The sequence below is a fragment of the Nerophis ophidion genome, linkage group LG25 (genome assembly GCF_033978795.1).
Source record: "Nerophis ophidion isolate RoL-2023_Sa linkage group LG25, RoL_Noph_v1.0, whole genome shotgun sequence".
NCBI classification, from domain to species: Eukaryota; Metazoa; Chordata; class Actinopteri; order Syngnathiformes; family Syngnathidae; genus Nerophis; species Nerophis ophidion.
In genome coordinates this window covers 23668677-23693328 of record NC_084635.1, presented here as the reverse complement: position 1 = coordinate 23693328, position 24652 = coordinate 23668677, and the positions used below count along the sequence as shown (strand labels likewise).

At 41.2% G+C, this 24652-nt stretch overlaps 1 protein-coding gene and 1 long non-coding RNA gene across 3 annotated transcripts in view; one reads left to right on the top strand and one right to left on the bottom strand.

The window, feature by feature from the left end:
• Window positions 1–17374, top strand: part of LOC133543180 (uncharacterized) — a 62007-nt gene extending 44633 nt beyond the window's left edge. The window contains exon 3 of the long non-coding RNA XR_009804338.1: window positions 16342–17374. This is a non-coding gene — a long non-coding RNA (uncharacterized LOC133543180). The remainder of the gene's footprint in view (window positions 1–16341) is intronic.
• The window catches only part of serinc4 (serine incorporator 4), a 108286-nt gene that overhangs the window by 70065 nt on the left and 13569 nt on the right, over window positions 1–24652 (bottom strand). The window contains exon 1 of one of the 2 annotated variants that reach the window (XM_061887677.1): window positions 19119–19707. The exons of the other annotated variant lie outside the window; for it this stretch is intronic. Within the exon in view, the coding sequence (XP_061743661.1) occupies window positions 19119–19238 (120 nt within the window). The 5' untranslated portion in view covers window positions 19239–19707. Of the gene's footprint in view, window positions 1–19118; window positions 19708–24652 lie in introns of those variants that run through there. 2 annotated transcript variants of the gene reach the window in all.

Here is a 24652-nt window from a genome sequence, read left to right as displayed (position 1 = left end):
CTATTGATAACCTCACTAACAACTTTAACGACGCCCTGCGCGAAACCATTGATAACATAGACCCGCTAAAGTTAAAAAAGGCTCCAAAAAAAGCGTACCCCATGGTTTACAGAAGAAACTAGAGCTCAGAAATTGTTATGTAGAAAGCTGGAACGCAAATGGCGCACGACTAAACTTGAGGTTTGAGGTGCGCCATCAAGCATGGAGTGATAGTTTAATAACTTATAAACGCATGCTTACCTTAGTTAAAGCTACATATTAGTCAAATCTCATCCACCTTAATAAAAACGATCCTAAATTTTTGTTTAGTACGGTAGCATCGCTAACCCAACAAGGGTCTCCTCCCAGTAGCTCCACCCACTCAGCTGATGACTTTATGCAATTCTTTAATAAGAAAATTTAAGTAATTAGAAAGGAGATTAAAGACAATGCGTCCCAGCTACAACTGGGTTCTATTAACACTGATACGAATGTATATACGGCGGATACTGCCCTCCAAAATAGTTTCTCTCGTTTTGAGGAAATAACATTAGAGGAATTGTTACAACGTGTAAATGGAATAAAACAAACCACGTGTTTACTTGACCCTCTTCCTGGGAAACTTATCAAGGAGCTCCTTGTATTATTAGGTCCATCAGTGCTAAATATTATAAACTTATCACTTTCCTCTGGCACTGTTCCCCTAGCATTCAAAAAAGCGATTATTCATCCTCTCCTTAAAAGACCTAACCTCGATCCTGACCTCATGGTAAACTCCCGACTGGTGTCTCACCTTCCCTTTATTTCAAAAATCCTCGAAAAAATTGTTGCACAGCAGCTAAATGAACACTTAGCATCTAACAATCTATGTGAAACCTTTCAATCCGGTTTCAGGGCAAATCACTCTACGGAGACAGCCCTCGCAAAAATGACTAATGATCTATTGCTAACGATGGATTCCGATGCGTCATCTATGTTGCTGCTCCTCGATCTTAGCGCTGCTTTCAATACCGCTGATCATAATATTTTATTAGAACGTATCAAAACACGAATTGGTATGTCAGACTCCGCCCTGTCTTGGTTTAACTCTTATCTTACTGACAGGGTGCAGTGTGTCTCCCATAACAATGTGACCTCGGACTATGTTAAGGTAACGTGTGGAGTTCCCCAGGGTTCGGTCCTTGGCCCTGTACATTTCAGCATATACATGCTGCAGCTAGGTGGCATCATACGCAAATACGGTGTTAGCTTTCACTGTTATGCTGATGACACCCAACTCTACATGCCCCTAAAGCTGACCAACACGCCGGATTGTAGTCAGCTGGAGGCGTGTCTTAATGAAATTAAACAATGAATGTCCGCTAACTTTTTGCAAATCAACGCCAAAAAAACGGAAATGCTGATTATCGGTCCTGCAAGACACCGAACTCTATTTAATAATACAACTTTAACATTTGACAACCAAACAATTAAACAAGGCGACTCGGTAAAGAATCTGGGTATTATCTTCGACCCAACTCTCTCCTTTGAGTCACACATCAAAAGCGTTAGTAAAACGGCCTTCTTTCATCTCTGTAATATCGCTAAAATTCGCTCCATTTTGTCCACTAAAGACGCTGAGATCATTATCCATGCGTTTGTTACGTCTCGCTTCAACTACTGTAACGTATTATTTTCGGGTCTCTCCATGTCTAGCATTAAAAGATTACAGTTGGTACAAAATGCGGCTGCTAGACTTTTGACAAGAACAAGAAAGTTTGATCATATTACGCCTATACTGGCTCACCTGCGCTGGCTTCCTGTGCACTTAAGATGTGACTTTAAGGTTTTACTACTTACGTATAAAATACTACACGGTCTAGCTCCAGGGGCTTCACGGTGGGAGAGGGGTTCGTGCGTCTGCCTCACAATACGAAGTTCCTGCAGTCCTGGGTTCAAATCCAGGCTCGGGATCTTTCTGTGTGGAGTTTGCATGTTCTCCCCGTGAATGCGTGGGTTCCTTCCGGGTACTCCGGCTTCCTCCCACTTCCAAATACATGCACCTGGGGATAGGTTGATTGGCAACATTAAATTGGCCCTAGTGTGTGAATGTGAGTGTGAATGTTGTCTGTCTATCTGTGTTGGCCCTGCGATGAGGTGGCGACTTGTCCAGGGTGTACCCCGCCTTCCGCCCGATTGTAGCTGAGATAGGCGCAAGCGCCCTCCCGCGACCCCAAAAGGGAATAAGCGGTAGGAAATGGATGGATGGATGGGTCTAGCTCCATCTTATCTTGCCGATTGTATTGTACCATATGTCCCGGCAAGAAATCTGCGTTCAAAGGACTCCGAGTTATTAGTGAGTCCCAAAGCCCAAAAAAAGTCTGCGGGCTATAGAGCATTCTCAATTCGGGCTCCAGTACTCTGGAATGCCCTCCCGGTAACAGTTCGAGATGCCACCTCAGTAGAAGCGTTTAAGTCTCACCCTAAAACTCATTTGTATATTCTAGCCTTTAAATAGACTCCCTTTTTAGACCAGTTGATCCGCCATTTCTTTTATTTTTCTCCTGTGTCCCACACTCCCTTGTGGAGGGGGGTCCGGTCCGATGGCCATGGATGACGTACTGGCTGTCCAGAGTCGAGACCCAGGATGGACCGCTTGCCTGTGTATCGGCTAGGGACATCTCTGCGCTGCTAATCCGCCTCCGCTTGGGATGATTTCCTGCTAGGTCCCCTGTGGACGGGACTCTCGCTGCTGTGTTGGATCCGCTTTGGACTGGACTCTCGCGGTTGTGTTGGATCCATTATAGATTGAACTTTCACAGTATCATGTTAGACTCGCTCGACATCCATTGCTTTCGTCCTCTCCAAGGTTCTCATAGTCATCATAGTCACTGACGTCCCACTGGGGGTGAGTTTTCCTTGCCCTTATGTGGGCCTACCGAGGATGTCGTAGTGGTTTGTGTTGTGGTTTGTGCAGCCATTTCAGACACTAGTGATTTAGCGCTATATAAGTAAACATTGATTGATTGATTGATTTACATATATATATATATATATATATATATATACTTTCTTCAGAAAGTGTCTCTGCAGGTTATATTCCTTTATATATATGTATATATATATATATATATATATATATATACATATATATAAAGGAATATAACCTGCAGAGACACTTTCTGAAGAAACCTTGATGCCTGGCCCCTGAGCCCTTGGGCTCTTGAAACTGTGGCCCTCTTCATTATGTAGTTGAATAGCACTGTTGTATGGTATGGTACAGTATTATTGAGAGGATGAGCTAGTGGACAGTGATGTAGAGAGCACACAGTGTTTCACACAAAGTATATTTGCAGAGTTCAGGTGCAAAAAGGCAGAGGACAAATTTCACCACACCTAGTGTGTGTGTGACAATCATTGATACTTTAACTTTAACTTAAAAACAGAGTCCTATATTTTTCTTGTTTTGAGTAAATCAATCCACATTCTGATGATGTGGGTTGCATTGCATTGAATCAACCAACAACCAACAACTAAAATGATTGTCTCAGTTTGAAAAATGCAAATGTTTTACAAAAATGGGGTTTTGTGATCTTCAGCTCTCACTGGATTGGTTCGCAGCTGAGTGTAAAGCGACCGGGATGAGAATCAGCACCTCCAAGTCCAAGTCCATGGTTCTCGCCCGGAAAAGGGTGGAGTTTCATCTCCGGGTTGGGGAGGAGAACCTGCCCCAAGTGGAGGAGTTCAAGTACCTAGGAGTCTTGTTCACGAGTGAGGGAAGAGTGGATCGTGAGATCAACAGGCGGATCGGTGCGGCGTCTTCAGTAATGCGGACGCTGTATCGATCCGTTGTGGTGAAGAAGGAGCTGAGCCTTAAGGCAAAGCTCTCAATTTACCGGTCGATCTACGTTTCCATCCTCACCTATGGTCATGAGCTTTGGGTTATGACCGAAAGGAAAAGATCATGGGTACAAGCGGCCGAAATGAGTTTGAGGTTCTCCCTTAGAGATAGGGTGAGAAGCTCGGCCATCCGGGGGGAGCTCAAAGTAAAGCCGCTGCTCCTCCACATCGAGAAGAGCCAGATGAGGTGGTTCAGGAATCAGGTCAGGATGCCACCCGAACGCCTCCCCAGGGAGGTGTTTAGGGCACGTCCGACCGGTAGGAGCCCAGGGGGAAGACCCAGGACACGATGGGAAGTCTATGTCTACGGGCTGACCTGAGAACGCTTCGGGACCCCCTGGGAAGAGCTGAACTAAGTGGTTGGGGAGAGAGAAGTCGAGCTTCCCTGCTTAGGCTGCTGCCCCTGCAACCCGACCTCAGATAAGCGGAAGAAGATGGATGGATGGATGGATGGATGGGATTTTGATCATGTTGTACACATTTTGCAGCAAAAACAGACAACAATAACAGACTAGTCCTGTAAGGTGCCAGCTCGGCCCTAAAATGAGTGAAAACAAATAGTTTTAGATGAATGCTTATTCCATCAATGTAATAAATTATTTTTATTCAAACAAAAACATTTTTGGGGTGATCCCTGCTCAGCGGGTCGAGGGTTTACACTGACTGCTGCTGCATTTCGACATCATGACATTGACGGCTGCATCACAAGACAAAAAACCGCAGAGCGAACAATTCAGTTTGTCATTTGATAGAGTATTGGCTACTCACGTATCCTGTACATTATGTCACTATGCAATAGACAGCATTTTTCCCACAACAGTGTGTCCAACTTTCCTGATCACTTATCGCTCAGATTCATCAGGACAGTATCTCTTTTTGAGGCCAGTCGACAAGGGCACCTCACACTCACTGATTTCCCCCAAATTACTTATTATTGATGCTTTAATTTAGTTACAATCACAACGAAACAGAGATAGATAGACAGACAGACGGGCGGACGGACGGACGGACGGACAGATAGATGGATGGATAGACGGACAGATGGATGGTAGTCACACATAAGAGATATGTGTAGACTGCAATATGACTCAAGTAAACAACACTTGACACGTCTGTAGTTCGCTTCGAGGTTTCTCGTTGTGTCCATTGGGTTGAGTTTTTTCTTGCCCTGGTGTGGCATCAGAGCCAATTATGTCGTTGTGGTTTTTTTGCAGCCCTTTGAGACATTTGTGATTAAGGGCTATGTAAATAAATGTTGATAGATAGATAGATAGATAGATAGATAGATAGATAGATAGATAGATAGATAGATAGATAGATAGATAGATAGATAGATAGATAGATAGATAGATAGATAGATAGATAGATAGATAGATAGATAGATAGATAAGAAATAAAAAATCCAGCAGCAGTGTAGAGTTGAGATCGAATTTAAAAAGTAAATAATGGGGGAATAAATGGAAACAAAATAGAAAAATATTACAATAAGAATAAAAATAACAAGCAGCAATGAGAATAAAAATAATAAAATAAGAATATAACAAGAGAAACATGGCAGTAGTGACCATGTTATGAAAAAGTATTGCACTGTTATTGTTTTGCATCCCCTGTCATCCTAGTAGAGAGAGAGGAGTTGTACAGTCTAATGGCGTGTGGGACAAAGGAGTTTTTTGAGTCTATTAGTCCTGCACTTGGGATGAAGCAGTCTAGCAGTGAAAAGGCTTCTCTGGCTACTGATAACGCTATGCCAGGGGTCGGCAACCTTTACCACTCAAAGAGCCATTTTGACCCGTTTCACAAAACAAAGAAAATGATGGGAGCCACAAAACTCTTGAAATTTATAATGAAATAACACGGTTGGTTGAGATGGGCGGGGCTGGGGTGGCGGGGTGGTGGTAGCGGGGGTGTATAATGTAGCCCGGAAGAGGTAGGGATGTATGGGATTCTGGGTATTTATTATGTTGTGTTTATGTTGTGTTACAGTGCGGATGTTTTCCCGAAATGTGTTTGTCAATCTTGTTTGGTGTGGGTTCACAGTGTGGCGCATATTAGTAAGAGTGTTAAAGTTGTTTATATCACAAACCTCAGTTTAACCTGTATGGCTGTTAAACAAGTATGCCTTGCAATCGCTTGAGGATAGTAATTGGGGTTTCACACAAAACGGGACCACATTGTGTTGTGTAACAGCGGGCACAACTACATGTATTAGAAGATCTTATGGGTATTGCCATCATGGGCCGCCCTCCATGTTGGTGTCCGAGTGAAAATCGCAGTATGCATACCTCAGACATTTTTAAGGAAAGGCATTGAGGTCAGAAACCTTCCGGTAATTTCGGGAAAGTCGGCAAGTTAACAGCTTAGCCACACCAGTGCGATCAAAGAGCCGCGGGTTGCCGACCCCTGCTCTATGCAGAGGGTGACTGGCATCATCCAGGATGAATGAGAGCAAACTGTAGCGCTGATGTTGCATGACAACATCAAATGTTGATGCGCTGATTGGTCCTGGTGGATTTGTCTGTTTGTGCTGCAAAAACACCAGGTGGTTTGTCTCATTCTGAAGTAAAACGGAATATCCATCCATCCCAGCTGCACCCAGGCAGAAGGCAGGCTACACGTTGGACCAGACCTGGGCGAATTAAGGCCCGGGGGACACATGCGGCCCGTTGAGCTTTTCAATCTGGCCCGCCGGACATCCCCAAATAATTGTTTTAGGTCTTTAAGATGGAAACTGTAGCTGCCATTATGATATGTTTTCTAATGACTGTAAGTCTTCAACTATAGTAAGTCTTTTAATGCTTGGAATCTGCATGATTTACTAATTACTATGGTCATATAATTAGTTACTATGGTCCCTATAAGATATCTCAGATTGTAGGTGTTATTTTTTTTATTTTTTTTTACCCTTAGCGTTCATATTTCACGATGTTTGTGGCATTTTGGTTGTGTTTCGCTTGATTGTAAAACATATCGTCGATATTCAGTGTTTTATCCTTCATAGTTAATATTGTAAATCCCACATTTTTTATTTTCATGTACATTCTGGATGTCTCATTCAGTAAAAAAAAAAAGTCAAATTCTATTTCGCTTTTTAAGGCGGTCTGTCATAACGTTTTAAGCTTTCAATCATTATTGTGAGGTTTTGTATTAGTGTTCCTAAAAATAGATATACCGGCCCCCAGACACACTTTTTTTATCTAAATCTGGACCCCTGAGTAAAATAATTGCCCAGGCCTGCCATAGACCTAAGTCGCGGAAAACAAATATTCAACCGTGAAATGCGAAAAATAAATTGGTTTTAGGGAAAATTCAATTTTACTGCCTGGTAGAGAATGGTTTTCTGTAAACTATTGAGTGGTACTCACAGCTCAAAATCGGCGGAATGGCGTTTATTGGTATTTGCGCCAGAACACTTCATTTGCAGTCCGTCATTTCATTTTCTTTTTCTCACTTAAAAAAAATACAGAGGTCTAGACCTCAATGGTAGTTATGGCTATCACTAATACTCATTGTGCAGCTTGGAATTTTTTAAAATCCCTCAGTCTACCCCAGGGCACAGATCTAGCTTACCACCACCAGTAGTGAATGAATGATGGCTTCCCACTTCTCTTTGATCGCTTTGAGTGTCTAATAATAGAAAAGTGCGATATAAATCTAATCCATTATTATTATTATTATTATAAATGTATGGCATTCAGTCCCGAGCACACTTTGTTATATACAGGGCACAAACCTGAGAAGCTGCAGCAAGTCTTTCTTCTCTGCTTCAGTGTGCAGGCAAGCCTAGACTTCCAGTGCACTGCATTCAGTGCACTCACTCTGTGTATGGCACCAGTCTCACCCGGCCTGAACCTCAGTGCACGACACTGTTATGTAGCATGACCTGGACTGCACTGCATGCTCTGTGAATGCATGTTACACGCTCATAAGCTAATGGATAAGGCCGAGAAGATAATCCAGTACCTTACCACTGAAGGGAGGGACCAATAGAAGCGAAGTTCTGATCATTGCTGATTGATTCTTTTGACATTCAGAGAAATTAAATTGGGTCAAATACAAAAAAAATGTTTATCTAACTGTACCTTGCACCTGACTATATCATACACCACAGCAGTGCATCATCTGTATACATTTATAGTGGACAGAAAGACGGTCAGACAGACAGACAGACAGACAGAGACAGAAAAACTAAAAATTGAATTGTACAAAAACCAAAGCACTGTTACCCTAAGGAAAAAATAAAATCCATTAAAGGCATTCCAGAACCCTAAAAACTAGAGATGTCCGATAATATCGGATTGCCGAAATTATCGGCCGATGAATGCTTTAAAATGTAATATGGGAAAATATCAGTATCGGTTTCCAAATTATTGGTATCGGTTTCAAAAAGTAAAATGTATTAATTTTTGAAACGCCGCTGCTGTGTACATGGATGTAGGGAGAAGTACAGAGCGCCCATAAACCTTAAAAGGCACTGCCTTTGTGTGCCGGCCTAGTCACATAATATCTACGGCCTTTCACACACACAAGTGAATACAATGCATACTTGGTCAACAGCCATACAGGTCACACTGAGGGTGGCCGTGTAAACAACTTTAACACTGTTACAAATATGCGCCACACTGTGAACCCACACCAAACAAGAATGACAAACACATTAAGGAAGAACATCCGCACCGCAACACAACATAAACACAACAGAACAAATACCCAGAACCCCTTGTGTCATGATCTGTGGTGTTATTTAAGCCTGTTTTTGCCAGTTAGTCGGGGTGGCGGCATTCTGTGGGGTTTGTTCTCCGGACTATTCCAGACCAGGCGTGAAGGTAGGAACACATTTATTACACGAGACTCAAAGATACAAAAAACTAACACTTAGACAGAACAATGGATAAGAAACAAAAACATGCTAACTATGGCATGAATAAACAAAACTTACTTGGCATAGCATGAAGCGAACAATCGCATGAAAACAAGAAACGGGCATGAAACAATGAACACAGGGCAAGAATCTATGGCATGAACAGAGCAAATCATGAGTAATGTCGCCAGGTCGACTAACTGGCAAAAACAGACTTAAATAATGGTCTCTGATTAGAGCAGGTGCGTGATCCAAACACATGAGGCAGTTGAAACTAATGAGTCGTCATGGTAATTAAACAAGGGAGTGTAAACGGGAACTAAGAAAGTCCAAAACTAACAGAAAATAACAAACAACATGATCCGGACCACAGATCATCACACCTTCACACCTTGCAGCACTAACTCTTCCGGGACGCTACAATATACCCCCCCCCAACCCCGCCCACCTCATCCTCCTCATGCTCTCTCAGGCATGGCCCAAATTCCAAGCTGCTGTTTTGAGGCATGTTAAAAAAGTTATAATGCACTTCGTGACTTCAATAATAAATATGGCAGTGCCATGTTGGCATTTTTTTCCATAATTTGAGTTTATTTATTTTGGAAAACCTTGTTATATTGTTTAATGCATCCAGCGGGGCATCACAAGAAAATTAGGCATAATAATGTGTTAATTCCACGACTGTATATATCCGTATCGGTTGATATCGGTATCGGTAATTAAGAGTTGGACAATTTGGAATATCGGATATCAGCAAAAAACCCATCATCGGACGTCTCTACTAAAAACATTTTAAGAAGATTAAAGGAGCCATATGTAATAATTACATGTCAAGTTATCATTAAATGGCTCTGATAATTAATAAACCAAGTTCTTTTAAAATACCTCTATAACTGATAACAGTAGTTCAGCCGGGATAAGCACATTTCAAAATTAGATTTACAGCCCCGAAATATTGTTATTGTTTTTATTTTGTTGTCCCGCCCTCCACCGTTTGACCAATTAGAAAGTCTGTGAGTGTGTCACATCCAGGTTGCCGACATCTTTGTCTGGCTACTGCCACTGGTAAAGTTACTAAACATGTTTGACCTTAATAAATCTAAAAGATGTTGTTAGGTTGGCGTTGTCAATTTATTCATGACAAAGCCAGGAACAAAACGAGGATTTGTATCAGGGGGTGCCTTTGAAAGATGGCGACGATTGTGTCAGGCTTGTCCCTGACAGTTTGGCAATGTTTTAGTTTTTCCTCTGCGTTTGTCTTTGTTTCCTGTCAGCGCTCTTATTTTTTCCTTTTCCAGTTTGTCTCCCTGAGTGCTGTGTCTCCCCAGCTCTGGCTGATTGACACCTGGCCACACCTGGTGTCAATTAGCCAGCTACTTTTTAAAGCTGCCTTCCCCTCCAGTCAGTGATGGGTTATTGTCACCACTACCAGTCAATGTCGTTAATACTTACCGTTGTAGCTGTGTCTACTTCTGTTCACTCTGCTCATGTCATAGTTCCTTCATGTCGCAGTAAGTGTTTTTGTTTCTAGTCCACAGTTAGCCTTTGTGCTAGTTTTTGTTCATAGCAAAGTTTGTTCCCCGCCTTGTGCGCACCTTTTGTTTGTACCCTTTTTTTTTGTTCTTGATTTAGTGTTAAATTAAACCATGTTTACCTGCACAATGCCCGCCGCCTTCTCTGCAACTTGGGGTTCGTCACAAACTCAACCTGACAGATTGAAGGTGGAGAAGATTTTTTCATCTGACGCGAAACTTGCTAATTTCCTCCTTGATTGGTAAGTAAGGCATTTACTTTTTCTTATTACTTGTAATAAATGGAAATGGACATTTCATATGTAAACTATATTGTCCGATACAGTCTATGATCTTTTCTAACAAAGTTAGTATGTTAGTGCAACAAATTCTTAGCATGCCAGTCCGGTCAATGGAGGAAATATACGCTCGTTAGCCTGTATGTGGATGTGGAATCAAACTGACAGGGCAAAATATTTTTTCAACAAATAAAACCTACGTGGATATGGGTAGTGTCAGGACTTACTTTGTTCTCAATATGCTTATACACTGAGAAAAGTGGGTTTGAACATTAGCGTGGCTGTCGTGGCAATGTGAAACGTATGGAGAAATCACATGATAGAAGAATTCCTCATTCGTGTTTGCATATTGTGGACTACATGTACCAAGTTACATGGCAATCTGAAACATCTGAAACAGGAGCCTATAGGCCTACCTTGGTAAAATGTCTCATCTTTAGTTTTAGGCGTACATTAGGATGCTAAGCAGGCTCTACTTATTTTCACCAGTATAACCATTGCTAGCGTTGGTTGTAGTTCATTTTAGTCCTAGTTTTCTGACAGTACTGACAATAACCATGAGTGCCATTTGTCGTGATATAGTACACAGGCATGATGTACTTGTTAGGATCATTTTATCTAAGTTATCACAAAATTTTTTGGTTGAATAGAGTTCCCGGCGAGAAGACCAAAAGCTGTCTTTGAAACTACCAAGAAGAAGGCTTGTAAAACGCCACTGTGTGGGATGGAAAGCAACATGAAGGTGTTGTTTCTTTCATGTATTGTAATCAACAGATATTGTCGTGACCCAAGAAATACAAAGCGGAGAGGAAACAGGGCCTGACTCCCCCCCAGCCACCGCTTTTGTGAACTGTCTTACGAAGCTCTTTTTTGAACTCTTTTACGACCTCTTTTTTAACTCCTTTACAAACCTCTTTTTGAACTATTTTACGACCTCTTTTTTGAACTCTTTTACAAACCTCTTTTTGTACTCTTTTACGACCTCTTTTTTGAGCCGACCTTTTCTTTTGAACTGTTTTCTAATCAAAGGCGATGGCTCTTTACAACCCCTCGTCCCTTTGGAAGCAGCTGTTGCCATGTGGCGAGGGAAGGTCCAAATAAAAGAAGAAGGCGTGCAATCTTCAGGCAGAGCGTAATGACACTGTACAAGGGCACAGATGTACACGTTTCTCCTCACTGAGCCGAATTGAATTCTGTCTCTGTTTGATTATTTTCCTCTTGTCTTGTTTAATAGATGTCATCAGTGTTTGAACCTGACAGTACTTTTTCCTGAAAATAGCCTAATTTCTGTGTAAAAAGTTCTGGTTATATGCAGCTGCGTATCTGGCAACCTCAGTCAGGTAGAGGGGGAGGGGACTACAGATTTTGGACCGTGATTGCAGTATCATTTCTGGCCACATTCTTACTCCTTTAAGTGTAGTTTTACATGCATGTGAAATGCAAGTTAATCATGAATAAAATATAAAAAGATTTAACATCACATTTTCTTTTTTTAAAGACACTTGTGGCGCAGTGGAAAAGTGGCCGTGCGCAACCCGAGGGTCCCTGGTTCAATCCCCACCTAGTACCAACCTTGTCACGTCCGTTGTGTCCTGAGCAAGACACTTCACCCTTGCTCCTGATGGGTGCTGGTTAGCGCCTTGCATGGCAGCTCCCTCCATCAGTGTGTGAATGTGTGTGAATGGGTAAATGTGGAAGTAGTGTCAAAGCGCTTTGAGTACCTTGAAGGTAGAAAAGCGCTATACAAGTACAACCCATTTATTGGAGAACCCTCCTCATACTTTGCAATGAATGCATTCTTGCATTCAATAGTGTTTCTCACCTTCTTTGTGAAAGGGCTGGCACTTGCAACTTTTTTGGTCCCCACGCGGGCAAATTTACTCACCAACTGTTTGCGACACTGGATTCCGTGAAATTCTGACTATTTTGTTACGCGCAATGTTTGGACGTACGATAACGGAGAACAGGGCAAACTTTTGAAAAGTAACACATACAAAAAGTGGGCTTTGCAAAAACCGACTTCCCGCTCTATCAACATTTTAACTTTTTATTTGAGTATTGTCATTTTTGAGTAGTGTAGGAGACAGAATTAGGGATTTTAGGAGCAACGTGTGTATGCTGGCATGAGGGTGTTACTGGTCACATGGACAGGGGTGTGGCCGTGTTATTCGCCTGACAGGAAGTATTTAAAGACCTGTGTCAAATGGAGGAAATAGGAAACAGGAGAGAGGTCAGGTTGATGCCCTATTTTTATTTACCGCTTTTTCATATGCGATACATGGGTTAGTGCAGGTGCCTCAAAATAACAAGGTCCTAGGTTTGATCCCCGGGCTTGGGATCTTTCTGTGTGGAGTTTGCATGTTCTCCCCGTGAATGCGTGGGTTCCCTCCGGGTACTCCGGCTTCCTCCCACCTCCAAAGACATGCACCTGGGGATAGGCCCCTCCCACCTCCAAAGACATGCACCTGGGGATAGGCCCTTCCCACCTCCAAAGACATGCACCTGGGGATAGGCCCCTCCCACCTCCAAGAGACATGCACCTGGGGATAGGCCCCTCCCACCTCCAAAGAGATGCACCTGGGGATAGGCCCCTCCCACCTACAAAGACATGCACCTGGGGATAGGCCCCTCCCACCTACAAAGACATGCACCTGGGGATAGGCCCCTCCCACCTACAAAGACATGCACCTGGGGATAGGTTGATTGGCAACAATAAATTGGCCCTAGTGTTTGAATGTTTTCGGTCTATCTGAGGTGGCGACTTGTCCAGGGTGAACCCCGCCTTACGCCCAAATGCCACTGGGATAGGCTCCGGCCACAGTCATGACCCCGAAAAGGACAAGCGGTGAAAAATGGATGGATGAATGGCTTTTCATATGCCATATACACGATTCATTTTCTGCCATAACACTTTATGATGTGCCATTCATGCAATCTTATTTCCGCAACATACTGAATGCACTTCAAATGTGTGTAATTAAATTTTGGATCCCACCTCCGTCACTCAGCCATCACCAGGAAATGTGGCCGCAACAAGTAGTTTGATATTTTTCATGTGTAATTACAAAAAGAAAACAAAATATCTGTTCACTTATGGGATAAAGCAGTTGTCACCAACACGGTGCCCGCGGGCACCAGGTAGCCAGTAAGGACCAGATGAGTCGCCCACTAGCCTGTTCTAAAAATAGCTCAAATAGCAGCACTTACCAGTGAGCTGCCTCTATTTTTTACATTTTATTTATTTACTCGCAAGCTGGTCTCGCTTTGCTCGACATTTTTAATTCTAAGAGAGACAAAACTTAAATAAAATGTGAAAATCCAAGAAAATATTTTAAAGACTTGGTCTTCACTTGTTTGAATAAATTCATTTTTTTCTTTTACTTAGCGTCTTATAACTTTCAGAAAGACAATTTTAGAGAAAAAATACAACCTTAAAAATGATTTTAAGATTTTTGAACACATATACCTTTTTACCTTTTAAATTCCTTCCTCTTCTTTCCTGACAATTTAAATCAATGTTCAAGTAAATTTATTTTTTTTATTGTAAAGAATAATAAATACATTTTAATTTGATGGCCCTGTGATGAGGTGGCGACTTGTCCAGGGTGTACCCCGCCTTGCACCCGATTGTAGCTGAGATAGGCATCAGTACCCCCCCGCGATCCCAAAGGGAATAAGCGGTAGAAAATGGATGGATGGATGTATGTATGGATGGATTTTAATTTAATTCTTCATTTTAGCTTCAGTTTTTTCGATGAAGAATATTAGTGAAATATTTCTTCAAACTTATTATGATTAAAATTCAAAAAAATTATCCTGGCAAATCTAGAAAAACTGTAGAATCAAATTTAAATCTTATTTCAAAGTCTTTTGAATTTCTTTTAAAATTTTTGTTCTGGAAAATCTAGAAGAAATAACGATTTGACTTTGTCAGAAATATAGCTTGGTCCAATTTGTTATATATTCTAAAGAACTGCAGATTTTTTTTTAAGCTATCTAAAACATGTCATAAAAAATTATAAAATTAATCTTAATCAGGAAAAATTACTAATGATGTTCCATAAATTCTTTTTTAAATGTTTTCAAAAAGATTCAAATTAGTTAGTTTTTCTCTTAATTTTTTTCGGTTGAATTTTGAATTTTAAAGAGTCGAAATTGAAGATAAACTATGTTTCAAAATTTTATTTTAATTTTTTTCGTGATTTCTCCTCTTTTAAACTGTTCGATTAAGTGTTTTTTTCATCATTTATTTTTAACAAAAAAATTTCCGAAAAAGAAAAAAAATGCACGAAAACATGACAGACAGAAATACCCATTTTTTATATATATAGATTAATTTATTAAAGGTAAATTGAGCTAATTGGCTATTTCTGGCCATTTATTTAAGTGTGTATCAAACTGGTAGCCCTTGGCATTAATCAGTACCCAAGAAGTAGCTCTTGGTTTCAAAAAGCTTGGTGACCCAGTGGTGTGCGGTCAGGGCCAGCAAGGCCTTCTATGCTGGCCAAATATAGCCAGAAATCATGATACTAATTAAAAATAAAAGTAATTTTTGATTTACTTTCCCTAAATATCTAAAAGTATTCATATTCTCTTCATGTCATATTATTGTCCTTCCAGTGATGTTGTTTTTAGGTTATAGAGTTTTTAATCCAATCAGAATTCAGCTAGTTTATGTGTCTATGCTGTATGAAACCTGCCGAAGCCTTCAGAATCAACAATGCGGGTGTTGTGCACTGTCAGTGAACAGACACAAACATTTGACGGACAGTTGGGATAGCCAATCAGATCACGAGTTGTTGTCAGTAAGGCCTTCTCGCTGGCCTAAGGCAGATATATATTGCATACTTGCCAACCCTCCCGATTTTCCCGGGAGAAACCCGAATTTCAGTGCCCCTCCCGAAAATCTCCCGGGGTAACCATTCTCCCGAATTTCTCACTATTTCCACCCGGACAACAATATTGGGGCCTCCGCTACAACCTGTTGTCACGTCCGCTTTTCCTCCATTCGAACAGCGTGCCGACACAGCCAAATAACATGTGCGGCTTTTACATGCATATAAGTGAACGCAAGTCATACTTGGTCAGCAGCCATACAGGTCACACTGAAGGTGGCCGTATAAACAATTTTAACACTGTTACAAATATGCGACACACTGTGACCCCACACCAAACAAGAATGACAAACACATTGCGGGAGAACATCCGCACCGTAACACAACAGAACAAATACCCAGAATCCCTTGCAGCACTAACTCTTCCGGGACGCTACAATATACACACCCCACTACCACCAAACCACGCCCACCTCAAACCTCAAGGTTGGCAAGTATGATATATTGTAATGTTATGAGCTAGGTAACATAAGTGTAGCTGCTGACAGAAGCACATTGCATATATGTTATATAATTTCATAGTTGGTTATAATAAATAAATACAATGTATAAATATTCAGTTCATATTTACATGTAATGTGATTAAAAATGTATTTTTTGGGTAATTTCTTGCAAGTAAATGTTAACTTTATTTTGTTACAAAACCCATGTAAATTGGAGAGGAACGTATTTTTGTTTCCGGTTTGGTCACATTGTTGGGGGGACAATTAATATGTGACGGAATAAGGGAAGTAGCATGAGACAGCAAACATTTGATGGAAGATGTTATTGGAGTCTCGGCTTGGAAAGAAACTTTATTCCCTCTGAGTTTGTGAGGCCAATGAGGTATGATTCTTTGTAATAATGCATGTGAAATCTATATGTTTTCTTTGATTCGATGTTAGACTAATTGTAACTTTTCTGTTTTTCTTATTTTCTAGTTCTGTCGGCATTTGTTCTGCATTTTTTGGCATCATTTTGAAGGAGAAGAAGGCGTGGATGAAATAAATGTCTGTTTAAGAAAAACGAACAACTTGAGCCTTGATTAAGACCTCGGAGGGAGTAACAATAAGAACTCCATCACCCAGCATGCCACTGTAGTGAAGCGCATGACCAGTAGCCCTGTTTAGATTGTTGAATGTAGACATGTAGCGGGATGTTTTTAAAGAGAAAGCTGTGGAGTAAACTTTCAGAACTCAGCCTACATGCCTCGTCTGCATCTTTTATAATTAGACGAGACAACACATATATTTGCAAGGCCATTTTCAAGAAGGATATTTAAAGAGAAACTACATCTTGTGAGACCATGTCGACCAACCCCCGGAAGCTCGAATGTGTGCTACAAATTGTAAGTTCAGATATATTATTTCTTTATTTTTTCACGTTTAATATGTTTTTTGCAATTAAAATTTTGACAGTACCACATAAGATATGTTTTAATTGCTGGTGCTGGTTTATTGATTTTTAAATGCGCCAGCAAATGACCCATTTTGTACACTGTTGGTGGTGATTCAATGCCAAGTAAATGTGTTTCTGTAAAGTATTTCTCTGGCAATGGTCATAGGTTGACATAAAATTTGGTATTTTGAGAGGTAATCTTTGGGCACAGGATGTCACTGAAGGCCTAGGTGGGAAACGCACGGCCCGCCACCGGTTACACCCCTGAAATAAACATTGAAATGTCCCCCAATTAAGAATGTCATTTGTGTCAAAAAACAACGGAATCCATCCATCCATTTCCTACCGCTTGTCCCTTTCGGGGTTGCTGGGGATGTTGGAGCCTATCTCATCTGCATTCGGGCGGAAGAGTGTGTACATCCTGGACAAGTCGCCACCTCGTCGCAGGGCCAACACAGATTGACAACATTCACACCCCAGGGCCAATTTAGTGTTGCCAATCAGGTGCATATCTTTGGTGGTGAGAGGAAGCCGGAGTACCCGGAGGGAACCCACGCAGTCACGGGGAGAACATGCAAACTCCACACAGAAAGATCCCGAGATTGAACTCAGGACCTTTATTGTGAAGCACATGCACTAACCCCTGTTCCAGGGTGCTGTCATTTTTGCCAAATCTAATATACAAACCCCGTTCCCATATAAGTTGGGGAATTGTGTTAGATGTAAATATAAACGGAATACAAAGATTTGCAAATCCTTTTCAACCCATATTCAGTTGAATATGCTACTAAGACAAGATATTTGATGTTCAAACTCATAAACTTTATTTTTTTTTGCAAATAATAATTAACTTAGAATTTCATGGCTGCAACACGTGCCAAAGTAGTTGGGAAAGGGCATGTTCACCACTGTGTTACATCAACTTTTTGTTTTAACAACACTCAATAAACGTTTGGGAACTGAGGAAACTAATTGTTTAAGCTTTGGAAGTGGAATTCTTTGTTATTCTTGTTTTATGTAGAGCTTCAGTCGTTCAAAAGTCCGGGGTCTCCACTGTCGTATTTTACGCTTCACAATGCCCCACACATTTTCGATGGTAGACAGGTCTGGACTCCAGGCGGGCCAGGAAAGTACCCGCACTCTTTTTTTATGAAGCCACGCTGTTTTAACACTTGTCTTGCTGAAATAAGCAGGGGCGTCCATGATAACGTTGCTTGGATGGCATCTTATGTTGCTCCAAAACCTGTATGGACCTTTCAGCATTAATGGTGCCTTCACAAATGTGTAAGTTACCCATGTCTTGGGCACTAATACACCCCCATACCATCACAGATGCTCGCTTTTCACCTTTGCGCCTATAACAATCTGAATGGTTATTTTCCTCATTGTTCTGGAGGACACCACGTCCACAGTTTCCAAATATAATTTGAAATGTGGACTAGTCAGACCACAGAACACCTTTCCACTTTGCATCAGTCCATCTTAGGTGAGCTTGGGCCCAGCCAAGCCAGCGGCGATTCATATTGTTGATAAATGGGTTTGGCTTTGCATAGTAGAGTTTTAACTTGCACTTACAGATGTAGCGACCAACTGTAGTTACTGACAGGGGTTTTATGAAGTGTTCCTGACCCCATGTGGTGATATCCTTTACACACAGATGTTGTTTTTTTTTTAATGCAGTACCGCCTGAGGGATCAAAAGTCTGTAATATCATCGCTTACGTGCAGTGATTTCTCCTGATTCTCTGAACTTTTTGATGATTTTACGGACCGTAGATGGTAAAATCCCTAAATTCCTTGCAATAGCTGGTTGAGAAATGTTGTTCTAAAACTGTTCGACAATTTTCTTACAAAGTGGTGATCCTCACCCCATCTTTGTTTGTGAATTACTTAGCATTTCATGGAAGCTGCTTTTATACCCAATCATGGCACCCACCTGTTCCCAATTAGCCTGCACACCTGTGGGATGTTCCATTTAAGTGTTTGATGAGCATTCCTCAACTTTATCAGTATTTATTGCCACCTTTCCCAACTTCTTTGTCACGTGTTGCTGGCATCAAATTCTAAAGTTAATGATTATTTGCACACAAAAAAATGTTTATCAGTTTTAACATGAAATATGTTGTCTTTGTAGCATATTCAACCGAATATGGGTTGAAATTTATTTTCAAATCATTGTATTCCGTTTATATTTACATCTAACCCAATTTCCCAGCTCATATGGAAACGGGGTTTGTACATGCCGACTTTCTCAACCAGTCACATTCTAGGACTTGTTGAAACTTAAAAAGCTACATTTGCTGCCTTTCGCCAGCTCATACCTGATAGGCCACCATGTTGAGGAAGTAGTTGTAGACGCCACGGCGCTTCATCCCCTGGTTGGCCGACATTGTGCCTGTGAGCTGCTTCTGGTCGGCCACTGCAACTCTACATTTGGCCATGAATTTCCAGCCTCCAGCAATGTGTCTCAGAATGCCTCCAAAGGTGGCGCTGTCACATCCTGAAAGAGGCCCTCGCTAGAACCAGGCCTGAATCTCTCGATGGCGACACAAAACAAAAAAGCGAGCGCATGCCGCTCAGTCCGGCACAACTTGTGCCTACGCTCGTTTTATGCTGGATTAGCAATGATTCGAGTTGGCCTAGAATCCCTGCGAGTGAAAACCTCAGCATGAGCGCTACTTCAACTCACTCAGGAAAGAAGTCCTTTTTTTCCCCCACATCCAGCATGCATTGGATCTGTGGCTCTGGTGGGTGCTGCCAAAAAAGAGGGAGAGGTGCTGGCGAATGCCCGGTGCCCGCCCCCATCCTTTCACCCTGTTCTACCCGCTCAGATTAGGCCGAGTCTGCGAGGGGAGGGGGTGAGGAGAGGAGGCCGACCAGCACCATGTGTCCGTCCCATCTGTCCCTTGCTTCCCTTCCCCCAGGCTCCACCTCCCCACCAACACAACAAATGGACCGGGAAGACTTCGATTTCTGTCCAAATCAAATTTGGGTAATCAACAAGCTGACTAAGGGTGTGTGCACACAAGGCCGTGCGTACAATACTGCATTTAGGTGGGATTTCCCACCCCCTTTCCCACATGTTCGGGCTGTTCGCATGTCTTCTAGTCTGCTGTAATCCTGCAAGTCCACCAATTTGGTGGAATATTTACAGTCTTACTTTTAGAGCAGGGGTGTCAAGCTCATTTTAAATGGGGGGCCACATGGAGAAAAATGTACTCCCAAGTGGGCCGGACTGGTAAAATCACGGCACGATAACTTAAAAACAAAGATTTCACAACAAAATTAGGCATGATAATGTGTTAAATCCACAATTGTATATATCGTATCGGTTGATATCGGAATCGGTAATTAAAGGGGAACATTATCACCAAACCTATGCAAGCGTCAATATATACCTTGATGTTGCAGAAAAAAGACCATGTATTTTTTTAACCGGTTTCCGAACTCTAAATAGATGAATTTTGGCAAATTAAACGCCTTTCTGTTTATCGGTCTTTTAGCGCTGACGTCAGAACGTGACGTCACCGAGGTAATACACCCGCCATTTTCATTTTCACATTACAAACACCGGGTCTCAGCTCTGTTATTTTCCGTTTTTTCGACTATTTTTTGGAACCTTGGCGACATCATGCCTCGTCGGTGTGTTGTTGGAGGGTGTAACAACACTAACAGGGAGGGATTCAAGTTGCACCACTGGCAAGAAATCTGCCACCAGACCCCCATTGAATGTACCAGAGTGTCTTCACATTTTACCGGCGATGCTACGATAGACCTAGCACAGAGATGTATGGATAACTTGCAGATGCATTTGCAACGATTAAGTCAACGAAATCACAAAGGTGAGTTTTGTTGATGTTGTTGACTTATGTGCTAATCAGACATATTTGGTCACGGCATGACTGCCAGCTTATCGATGCTAACATGCTACGCTAATTGATGCTAACATGCTATTTACGCTAGCTGTATATACATTTGAAACTAGATACCCACATTTAATGCGAAACAAACACTTACCAATCGACATATTTAATTTGCTCCAGTGTCTCAAGATGCGAAAGTCCTGATCGTTTGGTCCGCACATTTTACCGGCGATGCTAATAAGGCAGCCATGCTATGGGCCACTTCATTAGGTACACCCATGCTATGGCCGAATAGCGTCAATAGCTATTCGCTCAATAGCTTCAATTTCTTCTTCAATTTTGTTTTCACTATCTGCCTCCATACTCCGACCACCTGTTTCAATACATGCGTAATCTGTTGAATCGCTTAAGCCGCTGAAATCCGAGTCTGAATCTGAGCTAATGTCGCTATATCTTGCTGTGGTAACTGCCATATTGTTTGTATTGGCAGCCCTGTATGACGTCACAGGGAAATGGACGGGTGGATATAGCGATGGTGAAAATCAGGCACTTTGAAGCAGTTTTTCGGGATATTCCGGGAGGTGTAACATTTTGAAAAAAACTTTGAAAAATAAAACAAGCCACTGGGAACTGATTTTTATTGTTTTCAACCCTTTTGGAATTGTGATAATGTTCCCCTTTAAGAGTTGGACAATATCGGATATCGGCAAAAAAGCCATTATCGGACATCTCTAGTCGTTATTTATGCTTTCTGAATAAATGATGTGGTAATGTTCATCAGTCTACTCATTGGTGTTTATTTGGTTGAGGTGGGCAGGTTTGGGGGGGGGGGGGGGGGGTGGGGGGGGTTTGGTGGTAGCGGGGGTGTATAATGTAGCCCGGAAGAGGTAGGGATGCATGCAATTCTGGGTATTTGTTCCGTTGTGTTTATATTGTGTTACAGTGCAGATGTTCTCCCGAAATGTGTGTCATTCTTGTTTGGTGTGGGTTCACAGTGTGGCACATATTAGTAAGAGTGTTAAAGTTCTTTATATCACAACCATCAGTGTAACCCAGGGGTGTCAAACTCATTTTAGATGGGGGCCACATGGAGAAAAATCTACTCCCAAGTGTGCCGGACTGGTAAAATCACAGCACGATAACTTAAAAACAAAGATTTCACAACAAAATTAGGCATAATAATGTGTTAATTCTACAACTGTATATATCGTATCGGTTGATATCGGAATCGGTAATTAAGAGTTGGACAATATCGGAATATCGGATATCAGCAAAAAAAAAAAAAATATCGGACATCTCTAGTCGTTATTTATACTTTCTGAATAAATAATGTGATAATGTTCATCAGTCCACTCATTGGTGTTTATTTGGTTGAGGTGGGCAGGGTTGGAGGGGCGGGGTTTGGTGGTAGCGGGGGTGTGTAATGTAGCCCGGAATTGTTAGGGATGCATGGGATTCTGGGTATTTGTTCTGTTGTGTTTATGTTGTGTTACAGTGCGGATGTTCTCCCGAAATGTGTGTCATTCTTGTTTGGTGTGGGTTCACAGTGTGGCGCGTATTAGTAAGAGTGTTAAAGGTCTTTATATCACAACCATCAGTGTAACCTGTGTGGCTGTTGTGTGCTATCAGGGGTCGCATGCTACATGTGACCGGCCGGCACATAGATAGCATGGCGTGAAGGCGGGCGCGACGATATGTTTTAGAGAACGTTAAAAGCATTGTCACACAACGACACGCCCTCAAAATAGTTATGCGGGTGAAATCCGGAGAATGTTAGCCCAGGGTTATTTCTGGGAAAGGCACTGAAATCCGGACAACCTCCTGGAAAAATCTCGAGGGTCGGCAAGTATGCAGCTGAGCCACATCAGATTGTGGCTTTTTATTTATGTCTTGCACACAATAGAAAATCCCACACAAAACCACTAGCCACTGCCCCGCCCTCAACGACCGCTCCCTTTCCTCGCTCGCCCACACACTCACTGACGTCACTCACCTGCTGTCACACATTAAAGGGCCACACACACAAATGCTACTCTCATAACAAAGTGTTTAAAAACGAGTATGCAAGTTGGACAAATGAGATGCCAAATCCAACCACTTTCATGTGGTATTGGACAGAAAGGAGGACTTTTTTCTCCTCCATTTGAAAACGTGGACGTTATCCGCACTATTGTCTGATTCCAATCAATGCAAGTCATCAGAATCAGGTAATACACCAACTTATATTCTTGTCTTCATGAAAGAAAGGAATCTATATGTGTTAAACATGCTTGTATTATCATTAAACACCATTAACTTGTTAACAAAAATGTCTCTTTCATAAATAAATAAATATAAATTACAAATATGAATGAGATAGATCTCCTTGACTTGGTCAATTGAAAAGTAGCTCGCCCGCAGAAAAAGTGTGGCCACCCATGCTCTAGAGCAGGGGTCACCAACCTTTTTGAAACCAAGAGCTACTTCTTGGGTACTGATAAATGCGGAAGGTTTTTTGTAGGGGATAAATGATGAAAAAAAAACACTTAATTGAACGGTTTAAAAGAGGAGAAAACACGAAAAAAATGAAAATTAAATTTTGAAACAGTTTATCTTAAATTTTGACTCTATAATTCAAAATTCAACCGAAAAATATGAATAGAAAAACTAGCTAATTCGAATCTTTTTGAAAAAATGTAAAAAATAATTTATGGAACATCATTAGTAATTTATCCTGATTTAGATGAATTTTAGAATTTTGATGACATGTTTTAAATAGGTTAAAATCCAATCTGCACTTTGTTAGAATATATAACAAATTGGACCAAGCTATATTTCTAACAAAGACTAATCATTTTTTCTTTTAGATTTTCCAGACCAAAAATTTTCAAATAAATTCAAAAGGTAAAAAGGTATATATGTTTAAAAATCCTAAAATCATTTTTAAGGTTGTATTTTTTCTCTAAAATTGTCTTTCCGAAAGTTATAAGAAGCAAAGTAAAAAAAATAAATGAATTTATTTAAACAAGTGAAGACCAAGTCTTTAAAATATTTTCTTGGATTTTCAAATTCTATTTGAGTTTTGTTTCTCTTAGAATTAAAAATGTCAAGCAAAGCGAGACCAGCTGGCGAGTACATAAATCAAATTTAAAAGATAGAGGCAGCTCACTGGTAAGTGCTGCTAATTGAGCTATTTTTAGAACAGGCCAGCAGGCGACTCATCTGGTCCTTACGGGCGACCTGGTGCCCGCGGGCACCGCGTTGGTGACCCCTGTTCTAGAGCCAGATGTGGCTCTTATGATGACTGCATCTGGCTCTCAGATAAATCTTAGCTTAAATTTGCATAACATGCTAAGTAATGAATAATTACTCTGGCAATCACAGTGTTAAAAATAACCACGTATCAACCAGACTACAAAGCCATCAGCAAATCCATGCAGCACCAGAAGTCGCATTAACGGTAAAAATCATTGTATTTATTATTTGTTATCTTCAGAATACCGATGTTATTAAAAAGACTAAGAGACTTATCATACTCTAAACATGTTGGTCTATCTTAAAAATGCAAGCATTTACCGTATTTTCCGGAGTATAAGTCGCTCCGGAGTATAAGTCGCACCGGCCGAAAATGCATAATAAAGAAGGAAAAAAATATATATACAGTAAGTCGCACTGGAGTGTAAGTCGCATTTTTGGGGGGAATTTATTTGATAAAATCCAACACCAAGAATAGACATTTGAAAGGCAATTTTGAAATAAATAAAGAATCGTGAACAACAGGCTGAATAAGTGTACGTTATATGACGCATAAATAACCAACTGAGAAGGTGCCTGGTATGTTAACGTAACATATTAGCTCTCACAGAAATACATTTTGAAATAGTTGGCTTTAATGGCTCTCTCTGCCCAAAAAGTTCTCGGCCCCTGTTTTAGAGTCATAGTTTGTTTATATTATTTATGCGCTGTTATTCTTTCACTTATGTTAAACATCTCTTGGTTAAGTGTGCTTTTAT